Source organism: Symphalangus syndactylus, chromosome 8 (genome assembly GCF_028878055.3).
Source record: "Symphalangus syndactylus isolate Jambi chromosome 8, NHGRI_mSymSyn1-v2.1_pri, whole genome shotgun sequence".
In the NCBI taxonomy this organism is placed as follows: domain Eukaryota; kingdom Metazoa; phylum Chordata; class Mammalia; order Primates; family Hylobatidae; genus Symphalangus; species Symphalangus syndactylus.
The window spans coordinates 82,560,766-82,580,213 of NC_072430.2; the positions used below are offsets into that span (position 1 = coordinate 82,560,766).

The following is a 19,448-nucleotide window of genomic DNA, read 5'->3' on the forward strand; positions in this document are numbered from 1 at the left end:
CAAGGTTATCGGGGTGATGACAGTTCCTTGGGGGCCCTCGCCATTCCTTGTCGGAGGACCCCGTCTGCTGCACATTGCCTTCCTAGGAGATAATTTCAGACCCCTTGAATATGAGGAAAATACGAAGCAAACAGAAATAGGAAGGCTTTTATTTATGTATTTTTGAAGAAAAAACAGGATTTTATGTAAAATAAAAACAGGATTTCATGAAAAAACAGGATATTATGTATTTTTGAAGAAAAAACAGGAAAACCCGAGAGAACTAAGTGCCCGCAGGATGAGTGTGCGGGGAGCTTCTCCTCGGGTAGGCCCCGGGGCTGCGCGCGCAGCGGAGCTCGAAGGCCTCGGCCCCCGGGGGCGGTCAGCCTAGGCCTTGGCGGCCAAGGGGAGACTTGGGAGCCTCGGGACTGTTGGCCACCAGCCCGTGGGAGGAGTAAGGCGGCCCTGGCTGGCAGGCCGAGGGTGCGACGTGCCGGCCCGCCCTCCTCGCGCAGCCTCCGGCTAGGCGGCGAGGCCGCAGGCCGCGCCCGCTCCTTTAGCCCCGCCGCCGGGGAGGGGTTTCCCGGGACGATCCGGCCCCTTTCATCCAGGAAGTGAAAGCGACGTCGGGGTCAATGAAAACAAACGGGGAGCCCAGGAGGAAGGAAGGCAGGCGAGGAAGAGGCAGCGCTGGGGCGCCGGAGGGAGCAGCCGGGCCTCGGAAGCGCGAGCAGGAGGCCGGTCGCGGTCGCATTTTTGCCGTTGTCGCGGCCGCCGCCGCCGCCGAGGCTTACCCGGGGATGTCTGGGCCCTCGCCTCGCGGCCCCCAAGCTCCACGCTGCGCCCGCTGTCCCGCCCTCTAAGGGCCGCCACGTCCCTGCCGCGCGCGCAGGCAGAAAGCGGCTTCGTGCCGGCTGCGGGCGCCAGCGGAGGGGGCCCGGGCGGGCCGGGAGGGGCTGCCCCAGGCCCCGCGCCTACCCCATCACCGCGGCCGGTGCCGGGCCGGGAGGATGCGCGGTGTGGGGCTCTGAAGCATGGAGGGGGTTTTGTACAAGTGGACCAATTATCTCACAGGTATGGGGTTTCGTGGGAAGAGGGGAGAGGCGAGGGGCTTGGAGGAGCTTAGGCAGGAGGCTACTGAGAAGGCGGGTCGGGGCTCCTCTTCCTCCGTCTGGCCTCTGCGGACCCTGAGAGCGAATTCGCTCTACTCGATTCCAGGGCTTATTGAGTCCTTCTGGCCTCTTCAGGGGAGGGTTTGAGGCTGCGCACCTTCTAGAGGGTGGGAAGTGCACCTGCCACTTCTTTGCTAGTGTAATAATACTAATCCTTGCCTCCTGTGTGTAGCCTCCGGAACAATTCTCAGTCACTCTACATGTGTTGTTGCGATCCCCGTCCTTATTCACACTTAGTATTCATACTTTAAGAGCATTTTGTTAATAACTGTGTTGTCGGAGTGTTGGACTGGAATGGACCCTTTAATTGTTTCAACTACAAGATTTAATTTTAAGAAGTCTTTTTTGTATTTCTTTTAATTTCCTTAACATTTTATTTAAAAAGTTGTCTTGTTGAGGTTGTTCAAGCTTAGCGAGCATGATTTTGGAAGCTGTCCCCAGATAATATTCTCTTAGGGATTGTCAATGAAGTATCCTTACGTTGGGGAATTCTGTTAACTGTGAGAAATAGGGGAAGAAAGTGCCAATACACAGAAGGGGAACAGGCAAGTCAGTTTCACCTGTGAAGTGGGTTGGAAGGAAGAACTTTGAAGAAATGAGAGACCAGCAGGAAATGGCCCCTTACCATGACATTGGCAGCCTATAGGCTTATTTAAAAGTTCCTTAAATTTGAGTTGTAGTCCAATCTCTGCCATCAACCAACAATGAAGGCAAGTCAGTTATTCTTTCAGGACCTCAGTCTGATAAGGCCAGGGTGATTAGCTATTTTGCCCTGGACATGCCTTCCAACTCCAGAATTCCATGACCTCACTAAGTGAGAAGATGCTTTTAACATAAATTTGAACAGTAAACAGATTTTTTTGGGGGGGTCTAGCATAATAGGCAAATCATGACTTGCTGCCCACTTCTTAGCTCTGCCAAAAGTATCACATCCCTCAGTAGTTGTGTGGTACTCTCGACTTGTGTCCACCTGATCTTGTGCAAAATGTGCACATAAACTTTTTAAGGCATAAGCACTGAGCTACAGTTATACCTGCTTTTTGATTTATTAGAATGCTAAAGCCAGATTTATAGCAGCAAATGCTTTTAACATTTATGATACACAGATGTTTTATTTTGTTCAAACTAAAAGGTCAATTTATTTCTATAAGTGACATGTTTTAACGGGAAACATTTAAAAGTTAGATAAATATTTTTTATTAGGCATTTTCATTTTGGCCATTGTGAGAGCAGTTATACTGTTTGGTTGAGGTATAGTGTTAACTATTAAAGACAGTAGAGTGCTTCACGCCTGTAATCCCAGCACTTTGGGAGGCGGAGGTGGGAGGATTGCTTGCTCAAGACCAACCTGGGCCACATAGGGAGACGGGTCTCTACTAAAACAAAAAACAAAAAACAAAAAAAAATAGCTAGGTGTGGTGGTACACGCCTGTAGTCCCAGCTACTGAGGAGGCGGAGGCGAGAGGATTGCTTTAGCTAGAGAAATGGAGGCTGCAGTGAGCTAGGATCAGTGAGCTATGATTGTACCCACATACTTCAGCCTGGCTAACAGAGCGAGATCCTGTCTCAAAAAAAAAAAGACAGTAGCTTGTATGCTTTGAGATGCAAATGCTCATCTCATTGCAAGTGTTCCTAAGCATGGTGTTGTGGAGGTCATGCCAGAGGAACCATTGGGCCATTACTGAGATGAATCATAATTTAAGAGTTGAGGTGAAACCTGGTCTTGGTGGCGATTTCCTCATCTCCTATGGTACTAAATAACCAGAGGTTGAGCTTTTAACCAGATGTGATTTAGATTTTAGTCTTTGCAGGGCATTTAGTCAACTTCTAGTATGCATTGTAGAAGCTGGTTGAAAAATCTTTTGTTTGGAAGAATTTCATTTTTAAAAGTTAAATTTGGGTTGATGGTGTGCTGATTATTAATTTTAGTTCATCTTAGGTCATAAGGATGAGCAGCTGTTCATACTAAGTGATCTTTAAGTGTAATGATAGTGTTGTTCAGGCACAGTGGCTCATGCCTGTAATCTCAGCACATTGGGAGGCTGAGACAGGCAGATAGCTTGAGGTCAGGAGTTTGAGACCAACCTGGCCAACATGGCGAAACCCTGTCCCTACAAAAATTACAAAAAATTAGCCAGGCATGATGGCGTGCACCTGTAGTCCTAGCTACTCGGGAGGCTGAGGCATGAGAATTACTTGAGCCTGGGAGGCAGAGGTTACAGTGAGCCCACATTGCACCACTGCACTCAAACCTTGGCAACAGAGCAAGACTCTATCTCAAAAAAACAAAAAACAAAAAACAGTGTTATTTGAGAATCCTTTGTAGAGAGTAAGAATTTCAGTAACATTTTGTGGTTTGAGATAAAAAGAATTTTTTTTTTAAAAAAGAATTTTAAAAAGGGAATACCTGTGAATCTTTTTCACAGATATTACCCTCTGTTATGTAAGTGTGTGAATCAATTAGAAATTGTTTTATTAAATATTTCTTCAAAAAGTGTGTAGAGGTAATTAACAGGCTTGATTATATTAATGTGTTCAACCACTCACCTTTCATGTTGCTGCAAATTCTAAATGAATCATTTTGCCCAATATTTGTTTTAAAGAGATACTGAATTACAGTACTGCAGGCTTGCAAAATCATAATTTGTCCTATAGGCACACTAGACCTGGGTGGAGGAATGTATTTTCACCACCCCCTGCTTATAATTTGTTTGACAAGGTAAATTAGTGTTTACAAAGATAATGTTTTTATCATTTCCATGCATGATCAATACAATATACTCTCAAAGATATATTATATGTCTATATTCTCATGGTTAATATGAAATATCTGCCGGGTGTGGTGGCCCACACCTGTAATCCTAGCACTTCGGGACGCCAAGGTGGCAGGATTACTTGAGTCTAGGAATTTGAGACCAGGCTGGGCAACATGGTGAGACTTCGTCTCTATAAAAATTAAAAAATTAGCCAGGCATGGTGGCACTTTGATAGTCCTAACTACTTGGGAGGCTGAGGTGGGAGGACCTTTTGAGCCTAGGAGGTTGAGGCTGTGGTGAACCATGTTCATGCCACTGCACTTCAGCCTGGGCAGCAGAGTGAGACCCTGTCTCAAAAAACAGAACAAAACAACAACAACAGCAACAATCCCTGAAATATCTCACTTTTGGGGTATTCATTCATTTATTTATTTATTCAGTCACTTGAGAAATAGATTTTTTTGGTACCTCTTATGTGCCAGGCACCCTTCTAGTTGCTGGGAATGCAGTGATGAACAAGATAAACTCCATGTACCAAAATAACTTACCTTCTAATTTGTTTCGGTCTCACTAGGGAATACTCTGTTGTTTCATAAAAAGGAATCTTCCGGGAACCTGAAAGTTGCTGGTTTTTAGTTGCTTTAGATATCTGTCTTTCTGAACTGTATTACTGCATTCCCTGCCTTCCTAAACAAGGTTACAAAGTAAAATTTAATCTTTTTGATGACTCAGTGTTGTCATTTCAAAAGTGTTAGAGATAAATCGTTTTGGGGAATTAAGTCCCGGATCTGTATTAAAGTGTAAGGATGATTGACCTATCTCCCCTCTTGGCACTATCTGACCCTGGAAAGATCAAATTAATCATGTGGCAGGCTATGGCAAAAGTGACCAGGATATGAACACCCATGGTTTAAAATGTACATTTTAGCCATGAACACTTGTGCTGAATTGTTATTTAATAGTCACGGAAAGAACAAGGACTGTCACACTGCCCCCAGCATGGTCACCATGTTAGTAGTCAGTGAACTGTTGTAAATTAGCAGCATGCTTGATAAGACTCCAGAGAACACCAAGTTTGGCTTCAAAGAGGAGTGGGAATTGGGTGCCAAAGAAAGCCATCATCCTTGTCGCCAGCTTTGGCATGGAGCCAAGTCTGTGATAGATGTGAGCTCTAGTCACTGAATAAATACCAATCGAACAACTGCAGTTTCTAGGATTTCTATCCTAGCTGTGCAACTGCAGAAAAGGGAAGAGGGGGTCATAAGGGGAATCTGTCTTCTCACCATAGGGTATGTAGCTTCTATTTAAGAGACTGGAATTCATTTAGCACTCACTGTGTTTAAGGGAGTTTGCTTAGAAATATGTGTTTTACAAGAGGCACATTGCAGAATTAGAGGGCTAGGTGGCACCTGAGAGGTCATCTTGTTCAACCTACACATTTTAGAGACTGGGAATTTTAGAGATTTATTGAAATGAAAAGATTCGTCCCCAGGGTATGATTATCCATTAAAGAATGATACTATAGGTAAGGCTAGTATGTCTTGTCTTCCATGGCTTTTCCCATAATATCATAACCCCAACTCTGTTCCTTTTTAGGAAAAGAGGGCAGTTATGCTATACCCAGTTTAGGACTATTACTGAGGATGGGCCTTATGGGTTGTTAATGAGAACACTGTTAGCTAGAATTAGAAGTATTACTCCCTGTGTTTTTGCTGCTCTGGAGATTGCTCCAGAAACCTCTCCCAATAAAGTGGAGACTGATGCAAAAACATTTTTGGTAAGGCTTGGTGATTGAAAATTTCATTGTCAGAATGTTATTTGAGAGCCAAGAAATAATGTGGATGGCAGGTTTTGAAATCACAGTTTTCTGTGTGGTGAAAGTAATATCTTTCCAATTGACCTTTTGTTATTTATGATCTTTTTAGGTTGGCAGCCTCGTTGGTTTGTTTTAGATAACGGAATCTTATCCTACTATGATTCACAAGATGATGTTTGCAAAGGGAGCAAAGGAAGCATAAAGATGGCAGTTTGTGAAATTAAAGGTAAGTGAATATACAGAATTAGAGGAATTGGAGGTTAGATAGTCAAGGGTTCTTCAGCATACTCCAGACAAGAGGAAAAAAGGCATTTCTAACCATGTAGGGATCATCTAATACCATTTATATCCTTAGCAGTCAGGAGTGGCATTTCATCACAGTTAACCCAATTAAACACAGGTTTTGCTAATTCTCCCTCTACAAATGTATTTTGAATGGAAATAACTTTTGCTAGTCTTCCAATTTGGATTTGACAAACAATTTCTTGTGGATACTACTTTAGTGTCCACCTTCAGTCTACAAGCATTCTATTTCATTATTGTTGTAATTAATAGAAAGATATTGTAAAAGTTGGAGGCTGAACTCTAAAGATGATGGGGCCAGCTCTGTAGGGTTTTGATAAGGTATGAAGTTGGAGTCATAAACTCTGGTTCTTTGCTGAATTTGGAGGTAAGTTCCTCTGGGTGATAGAGATGGTTTCCTTTTCTTCCAAAAGGGGAGAAATAAAGCCATAGGTCTTGCTGTAATTTTCGTGAAGGAAGATTTTATGGACCATTGATTCATTTGTGTGTGTGGTTGGAGTGTGTGGGGTGGAGGCGAAATCAGATAAAATGGCAGTGAAAAGGACTGAATTCTTCAAAGAGAATGAAGGAAAAACTAGAGCACCAGGGGAGTGACTGTTCAACTCCCTCCTGGTCGTTTTCATTTCTCCACTCTAGCTTGAATACTTGTCCTTCATGAAGTGTGTTTCTTTTGACGTGGTGAGCTCTGGGTCATAGCTATCAAACAGTCTTCCTGAAAGGTAGCCATTAATCTGACTTTAATTGCCATATATAAGTATTGTCTACTTGTGTTTTATAAATGGAATAATTCAGTATTTTCTTTTGTGTCTGGCTTCTTTTACTCAACATCATGTTTGTAAAATTTATCTATATTGTTCTGTGTAACAGTAGTTCAGTCATTCTCATTGTATAGTATTCCATTGTGTGAATATCTCACAATTTTGGTATCCATTCTAGTACTGAAGGATTTTTGGGTTATTTTGGTTTTTGGACTACAGTGACTAAAGCTGCCATAAACATTCTTACACATTTATTGAACATATGTGTGCATTTCTGTTTAGTGTATCTCTAGAAGTGGAGTGGAGTGCTAAGGCATTGAATATTCATACATTCAGCTTTAATAGATGTTAAAGGAAAAAGTATTCTTGACACGTTGAAATGGTATGGCAAACTTTATTTAGGACTATTGTGATAGATGTAGGGATTACTGCATTGGAGGAGAGAAATTGGGCTCAACTCCAAGTACAAGGAAAAGTGGGAATTTATAGCCAAGGAGCAGGGTTAGGGGGAGACGGTGTCAGTGGAGGGAAAGTTACTAAAAGGTAAGTGGGGATTCTGGCTAAAATGACCTAACAGGATTCTTGTTGAAGGCAGGCTGAGGCCAGGGTGATCAGACATTGCTGGGAGATGGTAGGGAATGAAGAATGTGGTCAGATATCAAGGGTGGGTGATGAAATATGGTGTTAGGGGATTCTGGCTAAACTGACTTAGTAGGATTCTTAATAAAACTGAATTCTGCAAGGATGGAGAAGGAAGCCTAGGTGAGTACAGGATTCAAATGAGCCTGACTAAAATTTGGTCAAGAAGAGAATCTTTTTCTTTTTTTCTTTCTTTTTTTTTTTTTTGAGACAGGTTCTCACTCTGTTGCTCAGGCTGGAATGCAGTAGTGTGATCATGGCTCACTGCAGCCTCCACCTCCTGGGTTCAGGTGATCCTCCTACCTCAGCCTCCTGAGTTAGCTGGGACCAGAGGCACGTGTCACTATGCCCAGCTAATTTTTATGTTTTTTGTAGAGATGGGGTTTCACCATGTTGCAAAAACCAGGCTGGTCTTGAACTCTTGAGCTTAAGCAATCTGCCCGCTTTGGCCTCCCAAAGGGTTGGAATTACTGGCGTTAGCCACTGTGCCTGGGCAATAATCTTTTTCACAGATAATGCCAGATGTTTTCCAAAGTGATTATATAAATTTTTTCTGCAATTGATCAGAGTATTAGAGTTCCAGTTGTTCTGCATCTTTGCCAAAACTTGGTATTATCCATTTTAAAAATTCAGAATATTTCTGGTGTTTGTAGTGGTATCTCATCGTGGTTTTTTACTTGCATTTCTTCAATAACTAATGATGTTGGATACTTTTTTAGATGTTAGCCATTTGAATGTCCTCTTGTCGGGAGTGTTAGCTCATGTCTGTAATCCCAGCAGTTTGGGAGGCCAAGGCAGGCAGATTGCTTGTGCTCAGGAGTTCGAGACCAGCCTGGGCAACAAAATGAGACTCCTGTCTCCATAAAAAGGAAAAAAAAAAAAGGTTGAATGTTGTCTTCTTTTGAAGTCCTCTTTCAAGTCTTTGGCCCATTTTCTAACTTTGGCTATTTTTCATGTTGATTTATAGGAGTTCTTTGCATAGTCTGGATGAGTCTTTGTGTTGCAGATGTTTTCTTCCACTGTGTAGTTTATGTTTTCATTTTGTTCATGATACTTCTTGAGGAACAGAAGTTCTTCATTTCAATGAAATCCAATTTGTTAATTTCTTTTATTGGATCCTTTTATGACCCACTGAAGACATCTTCTGTGTTACTTTCTTGAATGTTTATTGTTTTACCTTTTATATTTAGGTCTATATTAGGTCTGTACTTGACTTAATAGCAACCTTTCCCCCACTGCACCATGGGGATACCTTTGTCACAAAGCAAGTGACCCTGTATGTGTGAGTCTTTTTCTAGACTGTCTATTCTGTTCTGTGGCCCTGTTTTTTGTTGTTGTTGTTGTTGTTAATCCTTGTGCCAATATTACATTGTCTTAATTTCTTTAGCTTTATTCTCTTTGTATCTGATAGCCAAAGTCTCCTAACTTTAGTTCTTTTTCAGTACTGTCTTGGGTATTGTAAGCCCTTTGCATTTCCTAACAGATTTTAGAATTTGCTTATAAATTTCCACAGCTATCTGCTGGAATGTTTGGAATTGTGTTGAATCTACAGATCAATTTGAGGAGAATTATATTCTTGATGATATTGAGTCTTCTGTTCCATTAACTCTGTTTAATTAGATATTTAATTTCAGTAATGTTTTGTAGTTTTGTGTTTAGAGGTCTCGTCCATCTTTTCTGATGTTTTGGAAGCATCATTTTTAAGTTTGTTGCCTTTTCAGGTGACAACTTTGGAGGGGACCACCCTTGATTGGATACATAAATTCTGGTATGTTTAAAAATGAGTCGTCTTATTTTAGTTTCATCTTGTAGCAACATCATTAGAAATTAGAGCATTGCTTTCTTTTAAAGTAGGTATTGGTGCTTTCACTGGTATTGGCAAGTAGCAAGGAAGAGTTACTCTTATAGGTTTAGGAATTTAGTAGTTTTACCCTAGCCTAGAAATCTTTTGCATTCATAATTGATTGTTGCATGGTTCTATGTTTCAGTGTCTGCAACTAAGAATGGCTCATATAAGTAGAATAATAAGATAGCAACGTTTCTGTGGCACTTACTTGCCATAAAACATCTGGTCAATATTTATAGCAATTAATTAAGTTGGGGCTTCTGCCAGATTTTGCTGGGACCCTCATAATTTGGCTCCTCCCAGCTTGTCCATTCATGAATATGAATTGTTTTTCTTTTCTTTTCCTTTTTTTTTTTTTTTTTTTGAGACAGGGTCTTGCTCTGTCGCCCAGTCTGGAGTGCAGTGGTGTGACTGTAGCTCACCGCAGCCTATACTGGGCTCCAGCAATCCTCTTGCCTCAGCCTTCTGCCTCCCAAGTTGCTGGGTCTACAGGTGCTGGGAGTACATGCGTGCACCACTGTACTGGCTAAACGAATATGAATATTAATTTGCACTACAATGGAAACCTCTATTTATGCTTGTTTCCTAATATTCTCAGTACATTCTGTGTTTATTTTCTCATTTAAGCTTTTTCTCATTCATTTTCCTAACCAAATCCTGCTTTCATCAAAACCTTCTTCTTGAAGCCTTTTTAATTTCCTATCTTAAATTACTTTCTCTCATAATTACACAAGAAATCTCTGCACCAAAGAGTTAAACATATATGTATTCTGATTGTTTTTGGTGTGTCAGTTTGTTTCTTGGTTAAATTGTCAACTGTATAGAAGCAAAGACATCTTTTTTCTTCCCCTCTATCTTCCATTCTGCTAGCACTGCTCTGAGCTGAGTAAATACTTGTTGATGAATGACGGCTTAACACAAATTTTGTTTTACAACAAAGACTTGGGATTGGCTCATCATAATTCCTGATTAGCTCTCTTTTCTCAGAGCATCAAAGGAGGTGTGTGTGTGCAGGAGAAGAGGTGGAAAGAGGGGAAGAGATGAATGTCTTCAAAATATACATGCCTTCCATGTATTATGCTGTGATCCATAATTAAGGGCATATCATAGAGTTACTTTTCTGATAGAATGTGGCTGTAGTTGTCATTTATTACATTCCTTCTGTGTGTCAGGCACTATATATGAAAACAAAGACTTTGTTTTCAAAGAAATCAGTAAAAAATGTGTGATAGTGTAAGATTCATTGCAGTTGTATTTAATAGGATAAGTGGCCCCAAGGTGGGAGAAGGGTGTCACTTCTCAGTAGTTAGTATGTCCCTGTTTTCTTTTTCATACTCTGTCATCGCTTTGGCACCATTGTCACCCTGGGTCTATATGAGAATGTTGATTTGGGGAGTGCCACTGGGTGGCCCCTCAGGGAGCAGCACTGCTTACATCATGAGTGATAGTTCAATGTTTTAGGTGTATGAAGCATCTGATACTGTGTGATTAGATGATTGTTTGATTCCCCTTAAATTACTTAAGTCTATAACTGTATTTCCCCTTTGTTTATCATCATAGTTCATTCAGCAGACAACACAAGAATGGAATTAATCATTCCTGGAGAGCAGCATTTCTACATGAAGGCAGTGAATGCAGCTGAAAGACAGAGGTGGCTGGTTGCTCTGGGGAGCTCCAAAGCATGTTTGACTGATACAAGGACTAAAAAAGAAAAAGGTAACTGTAAACTTTTCCCTTGTGATGAGAGTACTTTCTTAAATATAAATATAAATATAACTAAATTAGCCTGTCCACTTTTAGTATCTATCCCAAGGAAATAATTAGAAATGTAGATTTATATATATCTTTATCATACTAAAGATTTTGTAAAAGCTATAAATTTAGGGGAATGGCTCAATAAACTCTTCTTTCTTTTTTTTTTTTTTTTTTTGAGATGGAGTCTCGCTTCCCGAGTAGCTGGGATTACAGGCGCCTGCTACCACGCCTGGCTAATTTTTGTGTTTTTAGTAGAGACAGGGTTTCACCACGCTGGCCAAGTTGGTCTTGAATTCCCGACCTCAGGTAATCCGCTCGCCTCGGCCTCCCAAAGCGCTGGGATTACAGGCGTGAGCCACTGCGCCCAGCCTAAACTCTTGCTTTCACTGGCTGATGTATAGACAGTAAGATGTTGAAAAGGAATTTCAATGTGAGAAAATGCCCAAGGTTAAATGATCATTGAAAAAAGCAGGATTCAGAATTATGTATAGGGTTAGTATTCATTGGCTGGCTTAGGAAAGGCATGTAAGAATTGGTCAGATTGTTACCTTTGGAAGTGGAATTTGTGGGAAGGAGACTCACTTGTCACTGTATATACCCTTTGGTATCTTTTGACTTTACCATATACACATATTGCCAATTCAAAAAGATTTTTAGAAACTGAAAGCAAAGCAAATGATTTATGTTATTAGTTCAACTATGTACAGATATAATGTGAAAATGACAATTTCTTGATAGTGAGATTATAGTTTGTCTTAGTTCATTTTCTGTTGCTTTGACACATTACTTGAGACTGTGTAATTTATAAAGAAAAGAGGTATGACTCATGGCCCTAGAGGCTGGAAGTTCAAGATTGGGCAGCTGTATCTAGTTGGCTTCTGGTAAGGGTCTCATGCTGCGTCATAGCATGGTGGAGGAAGCAAGGGAATGTGGACGTCTGCAGAAAGAGATCAAACCCAAGAGGCAGCCTCGATTTATAACAACCTGCTCTCATAGTAACTAATCTAGTCCCAAGAGGTTGAGAACTCACTCACTCCTTTGAGGAAGGTATGAATCCCCTTTAACGACCTAATCACTTGTTAGAAGTACTACTTTCCTAACACTGCCACACTGGGGACCCAGCCTCAACATGAGTTTTGCTGGAAACAAACCATATTCAAACCATAGTACAGTTATTTGATTTTTCTTTTCTATATTTTTTCTATTTTTCAAAATTTTTTATTAAGTATGTATTACTTTTATAATTAAATACAAATTAATTGCAGTAGTGAAAGCAAGTAAATTATAGGTATTGAGAAATGAAGGCTGAGGATTGAATTTATAACAATTTTGAAATATATGAAAACATTACAGAATATAGCTACAGGTAGGATAAGAAGGAATGGATATTCACAATAGCCAAAAGATGGAAATAACCCAAATGTTCATTGGTAGATGAATAGATAAACAAAATATACAATGGAATATTACTCAGCTTTAAAAAGCAAATTGTGACACATGCTACACTGTGGATGAACCTTACAGACATTACAATAAGTAGAAAAAGCTAATCACAGAAGAACATATAGTCTATGATTTCACTTATATGAAATACCCAGGGCAGTCATACTTGTACAGACAGAAAATAGAATGTTGGTTCCCAGGGTCCAGGGGGAGGTGGAAATAGGGTTAGTGTTTAGTGGATATAGACCTTCATCTGGGGAAGATGAAGAGATGGATGGTGGTGATGATTTTACAAATACGAATGTACTTAATGCCACATTTTGAAGTGAATACTTAAAAGTGATTAAAATAGTAAATTTTATGTTCATGTATATTTTACCACGGTTTTTTTTTTAAAAAGGAGAAAGAATAGGCTTAAATGTGAGCAGGAATTAATTTAGGTTAGATTAAATGGGCAGATAGAGCTGCTTTGTCCATTCTGGCAAAAGTGGCTTTGTGGCTAGGACCAGAGAACAAGACCACTGGGGCCTGGCCCAGGGAGTGTGGAGAAGCACCAGAAATTTACTCTATGAATTTTCCTCCCCTGTAGCTTATACTTCTAGTTTAAAAGGTATTGGCTTGTGAGTGGCTGAGATTATGGCTGGATGTTTAGTTTGTCTGGAGATACTAAGGAAGAAAGTATGCTCTTAATAAAAAATTTTGGAAATAGTATAATGTGAAAATGAAACTGAAAGGAACAGAAGAAAATAAATGAATGTTTATATACAATAGTTTTAATTACATAAAAATTTAAAACTTCTGTAAGCCAAAATAAAACTGAAAGGAAGCTAACAGATCTGGATAAGGTATTTGCAGTATATAAGATAGAGGAAAGATTAATATCTTTAATTTGTAAGAACTTTTACAAACTATCAGTTTATATTGTTAAGAGAAAAACCAACATCAGAACTGGAAAAAATGTATAAAGGACAAAATAAAAAAGCAATTCACAAAAGAAAACCAAACACTTTTAAATGGAAGATGAGTAAGGGAATGGAAATATCCTGTATAAAACATCCAGTGGTCATCATCCTATCTCTAGAAATCACCTAAACATGGCAGGCATATAACTGTCAGCTTTTTCCCAATTATCTAAAGAGAAGATGTTTCCTTAGGGCTCTTGTATCCTATTTCCAAGGTCTCACATTTCTTGAGCTATAGGTATTTATATTCATTGCTTTTTTAAATGATTACATTTTGTTACATTGCCCAAAGAATATGAAAATGATCTAACTGGATATTTGTGTATATTCTTTGCAGAAATAAGTGAAACCAGTGAATCGCTGAAAACCAAAATGTCTGAACTTCGCCTCTACTGTGACCTCTTAATGCAGCAAGTTCATACGATACAGGAATTTGTTCACCATGACGAGAATCATTCATCTCCTAGTGCAGAGGTAGAGCAAAGAGGATCTCTTCATGTGTGGTTATGCTTTGGAGTACTCTGGGGGGATCCTCAGTCATTCCATAAGATGATAGGCATTTTCACATTGAGTTATTTTCAGCTTTTCTGGGTTCTGCCTCCTGTATACTATCTGGAAATCTGTAGCATCTTCTCGGTTGTGTCTGTGTGGCCAGAGAAGAACATGAAGTAGCATATTTCTCCAGGGGCCAAGGCTTGTCTTTGCAGCCAGTCTGATAATTTGGAGGTTGGAGTGGGGAAGAAGCATTCCAGGCTTTGTTCTCCAGGCTAGCAGCATAAATTCACTGGACAGCTGCTATTCTCTTTTTTTGGTAATAAGGTCCCTGCTTCAACTATAAGAGTTGATAACTTATCTATATGAAATAACTTAAATCCTTCTCAGAACAGTGACTTAGGAATCAAAACTCAGATTAATAGGATCGGGCTATAATAGGCTCATTCTTCATGGTAAAATAGGACCAGTGAGCTATACTACTCTCTGGGTAAAAGGCCAGCATGTTGCCTGTTCTTTTTTGCCTAACTTGGTAGAAGTGGGGCAAGAAATCTTCGTATTTCTTCTGTGGCCTTCTCCTGTTGGGGAGGAATCTTGTGTAAGAAGCCCAAGGACAAACTGACCACAAGCTCCCTGGAGGTAGTTGCTCTCACACTTGCTACAGCAGCTCAGTGACAGTATTAGGGACCCAGGCTTGTTCCATCCTTCCACTCTGCCATTCTTGGTGTGTTGAGTTTTTCTCCTAATGCCCCAAGTGTCAAGATGACTGTCAAGCTCACAAAGAGGCAGGAGGCAGTGGGATTGCCAGGATAGAGAGAGTCCTTCTCAACTTGCTGTGCTTGGTTTTGAATCGGGAAACAAAAATCCCAGAAATTCCCTAGCCGACTTCTCATCTTTTTTTTTTTTCTGGCTCAAATGAAACTAGGAAAAAATGAGCATTTAGTAAAGAGTGTTGGAATAGCCATGACTAGCTTAGATCAGTCTCTATTCATCCCCCAGGATCAGGGCACTTTGCTATCCTGAGCAAAATTGGGGTTTTTACTCTATCAAGGAAGAAGTGGGAGAATAGATAGAGGGTAGGCATGAATTGTACTGCCACTAATTAACTCTAAGGGTATTCCATGTCTGTGTCCACTTTTGGGAAAATGAAAATTACTGTTTAGGTTCGATTTCTCTAAGATAAATTTTTGTACACAGTTTTTCAATATGATAATTAAATGCAAAACTTGTTTTTTCTTAGCATCTGTTTCATACATTGTTTAGGAGACAGGCATTTTCTTATACGTAGATGTTTTAATTTTTTCTTTTTTTTTTTTTTGGCCCAGCTTAATTTTCTAAGTTACTGTATTTTAAATAAGTTTGAACATAATATAGTAAAGTGTCTGTTGGAGATGTCTTATTATTTAATGATGAGGTTGTATATGATTCCATGTAGTTGTATGCAAATCTGTTCAAGTCTGTGTAATTTTTCAGAACATGAATGAAGCCTCTTCTCTGCTTAGTGCCACATGTAACACGTTCATCACGACGCTTGAGGAATGTGTGAAGATAGCCAATGCCAAGTTTAAACCTGAGATGTTTCAACTGCATCATCCGGATCCCTTAGTTTCTCCTGTGTCACCTTCTCCTGTTCAAATGGTTTGAACTTCTTGTTTTGGTTTTTTCCTTCAGTAGTAATGTTGCATGTGTTTTTTGTTTCATTTTGGTATTTATTTTTAAGGGTGGAAACAGGCAGTCGGGGGGAAATAGCTAACAGGTTGAATTTTTTTGTTTGTACTGTTTCATATTAGAGCTTCTCAGCTAATGAGCTGAGCACTTGTGCTAGTGTCCTCATTCCCTTCTCCTTGGAGGGGCTGTGCATGGCCTGCCCACAGGCTGCTTCATCCATTTCCCCAGTGTCTAGGAAAATATTACAAAGTGCTGTGACAAAGAAAAAGTTGGGGAACTCTATTCTGCTTGGTAAGAATTACACAATGGAATGAGATTTTAATCACAATGGGTTACAATTACGTGAATCTTTAAAGGAATTAGAAGGAATTTGAAACATAGTCCAGTGGGAACGGTATTTTGTACTCAGCATTTGGATCTGAACCCTCAGAGTAGCTGATCTTCAGTTTCTTCATGTGTGAAAACACAGTGTATATCAGAGAGTCACTGCAAACGATCTGACCTGCTTACTGTTAGGTGCTCAGTGTTAGTTTCTTACTTCCTCACTGCTCAGAACAAGAAGTCCTCTTTTTGCCAGGGGTGGCAGATTCGTTGTCCTTTCTGAGCTAATACATTTGCTCTAGCATGCTGTTAGAAATTTGTAGGTGAGATAAGCTTTAATGAGACTTTAAGTTTATTTCATCAAAGTGTTTTTAGGAGTCCATTTATAGGAGTAAGAATGCCACCTTGTTGCTGTTTCAGCAATTACCTGAAGATCTATTTGTTAGGACAATAGGGTCTAACTTATTCCTAGGTTCTCTTACCTATCCCAGCAAATTTAGTTACATGAGATTTAGTAAAGATTATTGCCTAGATTTATTTAGAGAATTGTTTTCTAATCAGTATTTGATGGGCTAATAGTTTCCTCTGAGACAAGCGTACCATGAAAATGAGTTTTATGGCCAGATTAATTTGGGAATTGCTAGGTTAACTTAAATGATATGAATTGGGTTTGATAGGACTTGTCACAGCCTATTTATTTATTTATTTATTTATTTATTTATTTTTAGAGACAGGGTCTCACTCTGTTACCCCGGCTGGAGTGCAGTGACACCATCATAACTCACTGCAGCCTCAAACTCCCAAGTTCCAGCCTCCTGAATAGCTGGGACTACAGGCGCACACCACAGTGCCTGGCTACGTTTTTTAATTTATTATTTGTAGAGATGGGAGTATCATTTTGTTGCCCAAGCTGGTCTCAAACTCCTGGCTTCAAGCTAAGTTTTTAAATTTATTTTTTGTAGAGATGGAGTCTCATTTTGTTGCCCAGGCTGGTCTCAAACTCTGAGCTTCAAGCAGTCCTCCTGCTTCAGCCTCCCAAAGTGTTGGGATTAAAGGCACAAGCCACCATGCCCAGCCGTCACACCCTCTTTTATGCTGAAGTGTATTATGAATCTCTGAGAGGTGGAAGTGTAGTGTACAGTGTTTCTGAAATTTATTTGACAATTGAGCCCGTTTTATATATTATATATATATATAAATAAATATATATATAAATACTATATATATATATAAATAAATATATATATAAATACTATATATATATTTTCTTTTTTTGAGATGGAGTCTTGCTCTGTCGCCCAGACTGGAGTGCAGTGGCGCAACCTCAGCTCACTGCAAGCTCCGCCTCCCGGGTTCATGCCATTCTCCTGCCTCAGCCTCCTGAGCAGATGGGACCACAGGCGCCCACCACCACGCCTGGCTAATTTTTTTGTATTTTTAGTAGAGACGGGGTTTTACCATGTTAGCCAGGATGGTCTCGATCTCCTGACCTCATGATCTGCCCGCCTCAGTCTCCCAAAGTGTTGGGATTACAGGCGTGAGCCACTGCGCCTGGCCCATTTTATATATTTTTTAATACCATCTTACAGGACTGTGGTGTTGAGTAAAACATAGTTTGACAATGTTGCTTTTTAGGACAATTGTAGATATGCTATAAACTGTTAATTAACATGTATATGTGAACAAAGAAACCAGTCTTTTGAGATGGATGTATAGTGCTATGTTCCTGAGGTTGATATACAAAGGGTACACTTTTTTTTTAAAGCTGTACTTTTTAGAGTCAAATGCAGTAAAACACCTCAGAGTTGCCTTGCTTCTGCATTGAACTTCTCAGGAAATCCCTTATGTTACAAATGCTCTGTAGTCCAGAGAAGTCATGTGTATTTTACATATAAGAAACTAAAATAATTGTCTTTTTACAGCTAAAACCTTCAGTAGAAAAATTATAGGAAATCTAATACATTAATTTAGGAAATATTAGGTTAGAAGCTGCTTATTTTTGCTAGCTATGCCATTTTACTTGATAAAATGAGCAAGAATTGTGGCTTATGTAATAATTAGTTCTAGAGACAAATAGCATGGAAAGTAGGGTCAGACAGTCTTCATTTTTTTTTTAATAACGTTATTTATTTATTTATATGAAAAACTTACATTTATTTATATGAAAAATAAAGCTGAAAATTTAAGTATTCCAAAACAATTTAATCTGATCTTTATAAGTGCTTTAATCTGATCTTTATAAGTGCTTTATATAGTTAATCTCAATGAATTCATCTTAGAGTAAACTTGCATTTAACTTTATTTCAAGTTGTCATAAAAGTTCAGACAACTGTCATTGGACCTACAGATTGAGTGATTATTGTAGTGGGGATGTCCTTGTGTTAGTAAGCCTAAAGGAAGTAATTTCTGTTAAAGGAGATGTTAGTGTCCATTTGCATCTTAATGTCAATCTTATCAGATGTTCCCATACTACAAATTGGGTGGGTCATATCTCTTATCATTTCAACTGGTATTTCTCAGAGCAACTAGTGGCTCATGTTCCAAATATAGAAGGCATTTGCATAACATAAATGTTAGACCGGGGCTTGTTAGACCCTTGGACTCATGTATACAAAAGCAACCACCCTAAACCTTTAGTATAATCTTTGTTTTTCTGCTACCATGTTAAACTTGGAAATAATCAGTTTTACTTGGCTGCCTCCCTTTATATTTTGATGGAGTAGTTGGATCTTCCAAATTATGTTTAGTATTTATCATATTTTTTAAATGTTCTGCTTAATTAGGTATTCTTTATTTTTTTAAATATATGTTTTGGAAATCCATTGAGACTTAGGGCTCTTCTTCTGAATTCTTTAAAGTCTTGAATTATTAGTGCTGTCTTCCATGAAAACCACACTTTAGAACATTTGTATGTCAGGTACCTAAATAATTAATGATAAAGAGAAGCTTTGCTACCAGACTCTACTACTGTCCTTTAAAAAAGTGATATTTATTAGAATATTTTGTGGCTTGCTAGATACTCCTTTTTATCACATTTATATCCTATTTATAGTTATATACCCTGTTTTTTATATTTGTATACACACACATATGTATTATGTATAAAATGTGGTTTTTACTTTTGAAAAAAGAATCCAGCATGTTTTTGGTGTGTGTTGAAAAAGATTCCAATTAATGGTTATTAGGGAGAAAGCTTGATGTGCTAATTATGTTACTTGAGTCTGTGAAAGATAAATTTTTTTTTTGCCAGGTATCTTTTTCTCTGAGTAAATTTATGTTTATTATGATAATAGTAAATTAGAGCTGCATGATTCTACTTGACGTGGATTATGCTAATTTTTTTTTTTTTTTTTTCCAAAATTTCTAGATGAAGCGTTCTGTCAGCCACCCTGGTTCTTGCAGTTCAGAGAGGTAAAAGAACCTTTTCTTTTGACTAAGTTCTCTCAAATTATACCCATCTAGGGAAGTTCTTTGGGCCTTTAACAAGTGGTGTGGAATGTAAACTCTGGTATGGGTTAGGTCTGGTTCGAAACCAGCA

The 19,448-nt window shown here is 39.2% G+C and overlaps 1 protein-coding gene across 4 annotated transcripts in view; it reads left to right on the forward strand.

Annotated features, from left to right (window-relative positions):
• The first annotated feature begins 923 nt into the window (after positions 1 to 923).
• Positions 924 to 19,448, forward strand: part of PLEKHA3 (pleckstrin homology domain containing A3) — a 53,331-nt gene continuing 34,806 nt past the window's right edge. For all 4 annotated transcript variants that reach the window (XM_063644814.1, XM_063644815.1, XM_055289876.2 and 1 more), the window contains exons 1-6: positions 924 to 1,053; positions 5,833 to 5,949; positions 10,830 to 10,985; positions 13,767 to 13,903; positions 15,395 to 15,559; positions 19,278 to 19,321. In XM_063644814.1, the coding sequence (XP_063500884.1) occupies positions 1,014 to 1,053; positions 5,833 to 5,949; positions 10,830 to 10,985; positions 13,767 to 13,903; positions 15,395 to 15,559; positions 19,278 to 19,321 (659 nt within the window). In that variant the 5' untranslated portion in view covers positions 924 to 1,013. The remainder of the gene's footprint in view (positions 1,054 to 5,832; positions 5,950 to 10,829; positions 10,986 to 13,766; positions 13,904 to 15,394; positions 15,560 to 19,277; positions 19,322 to 19,448) is intronic.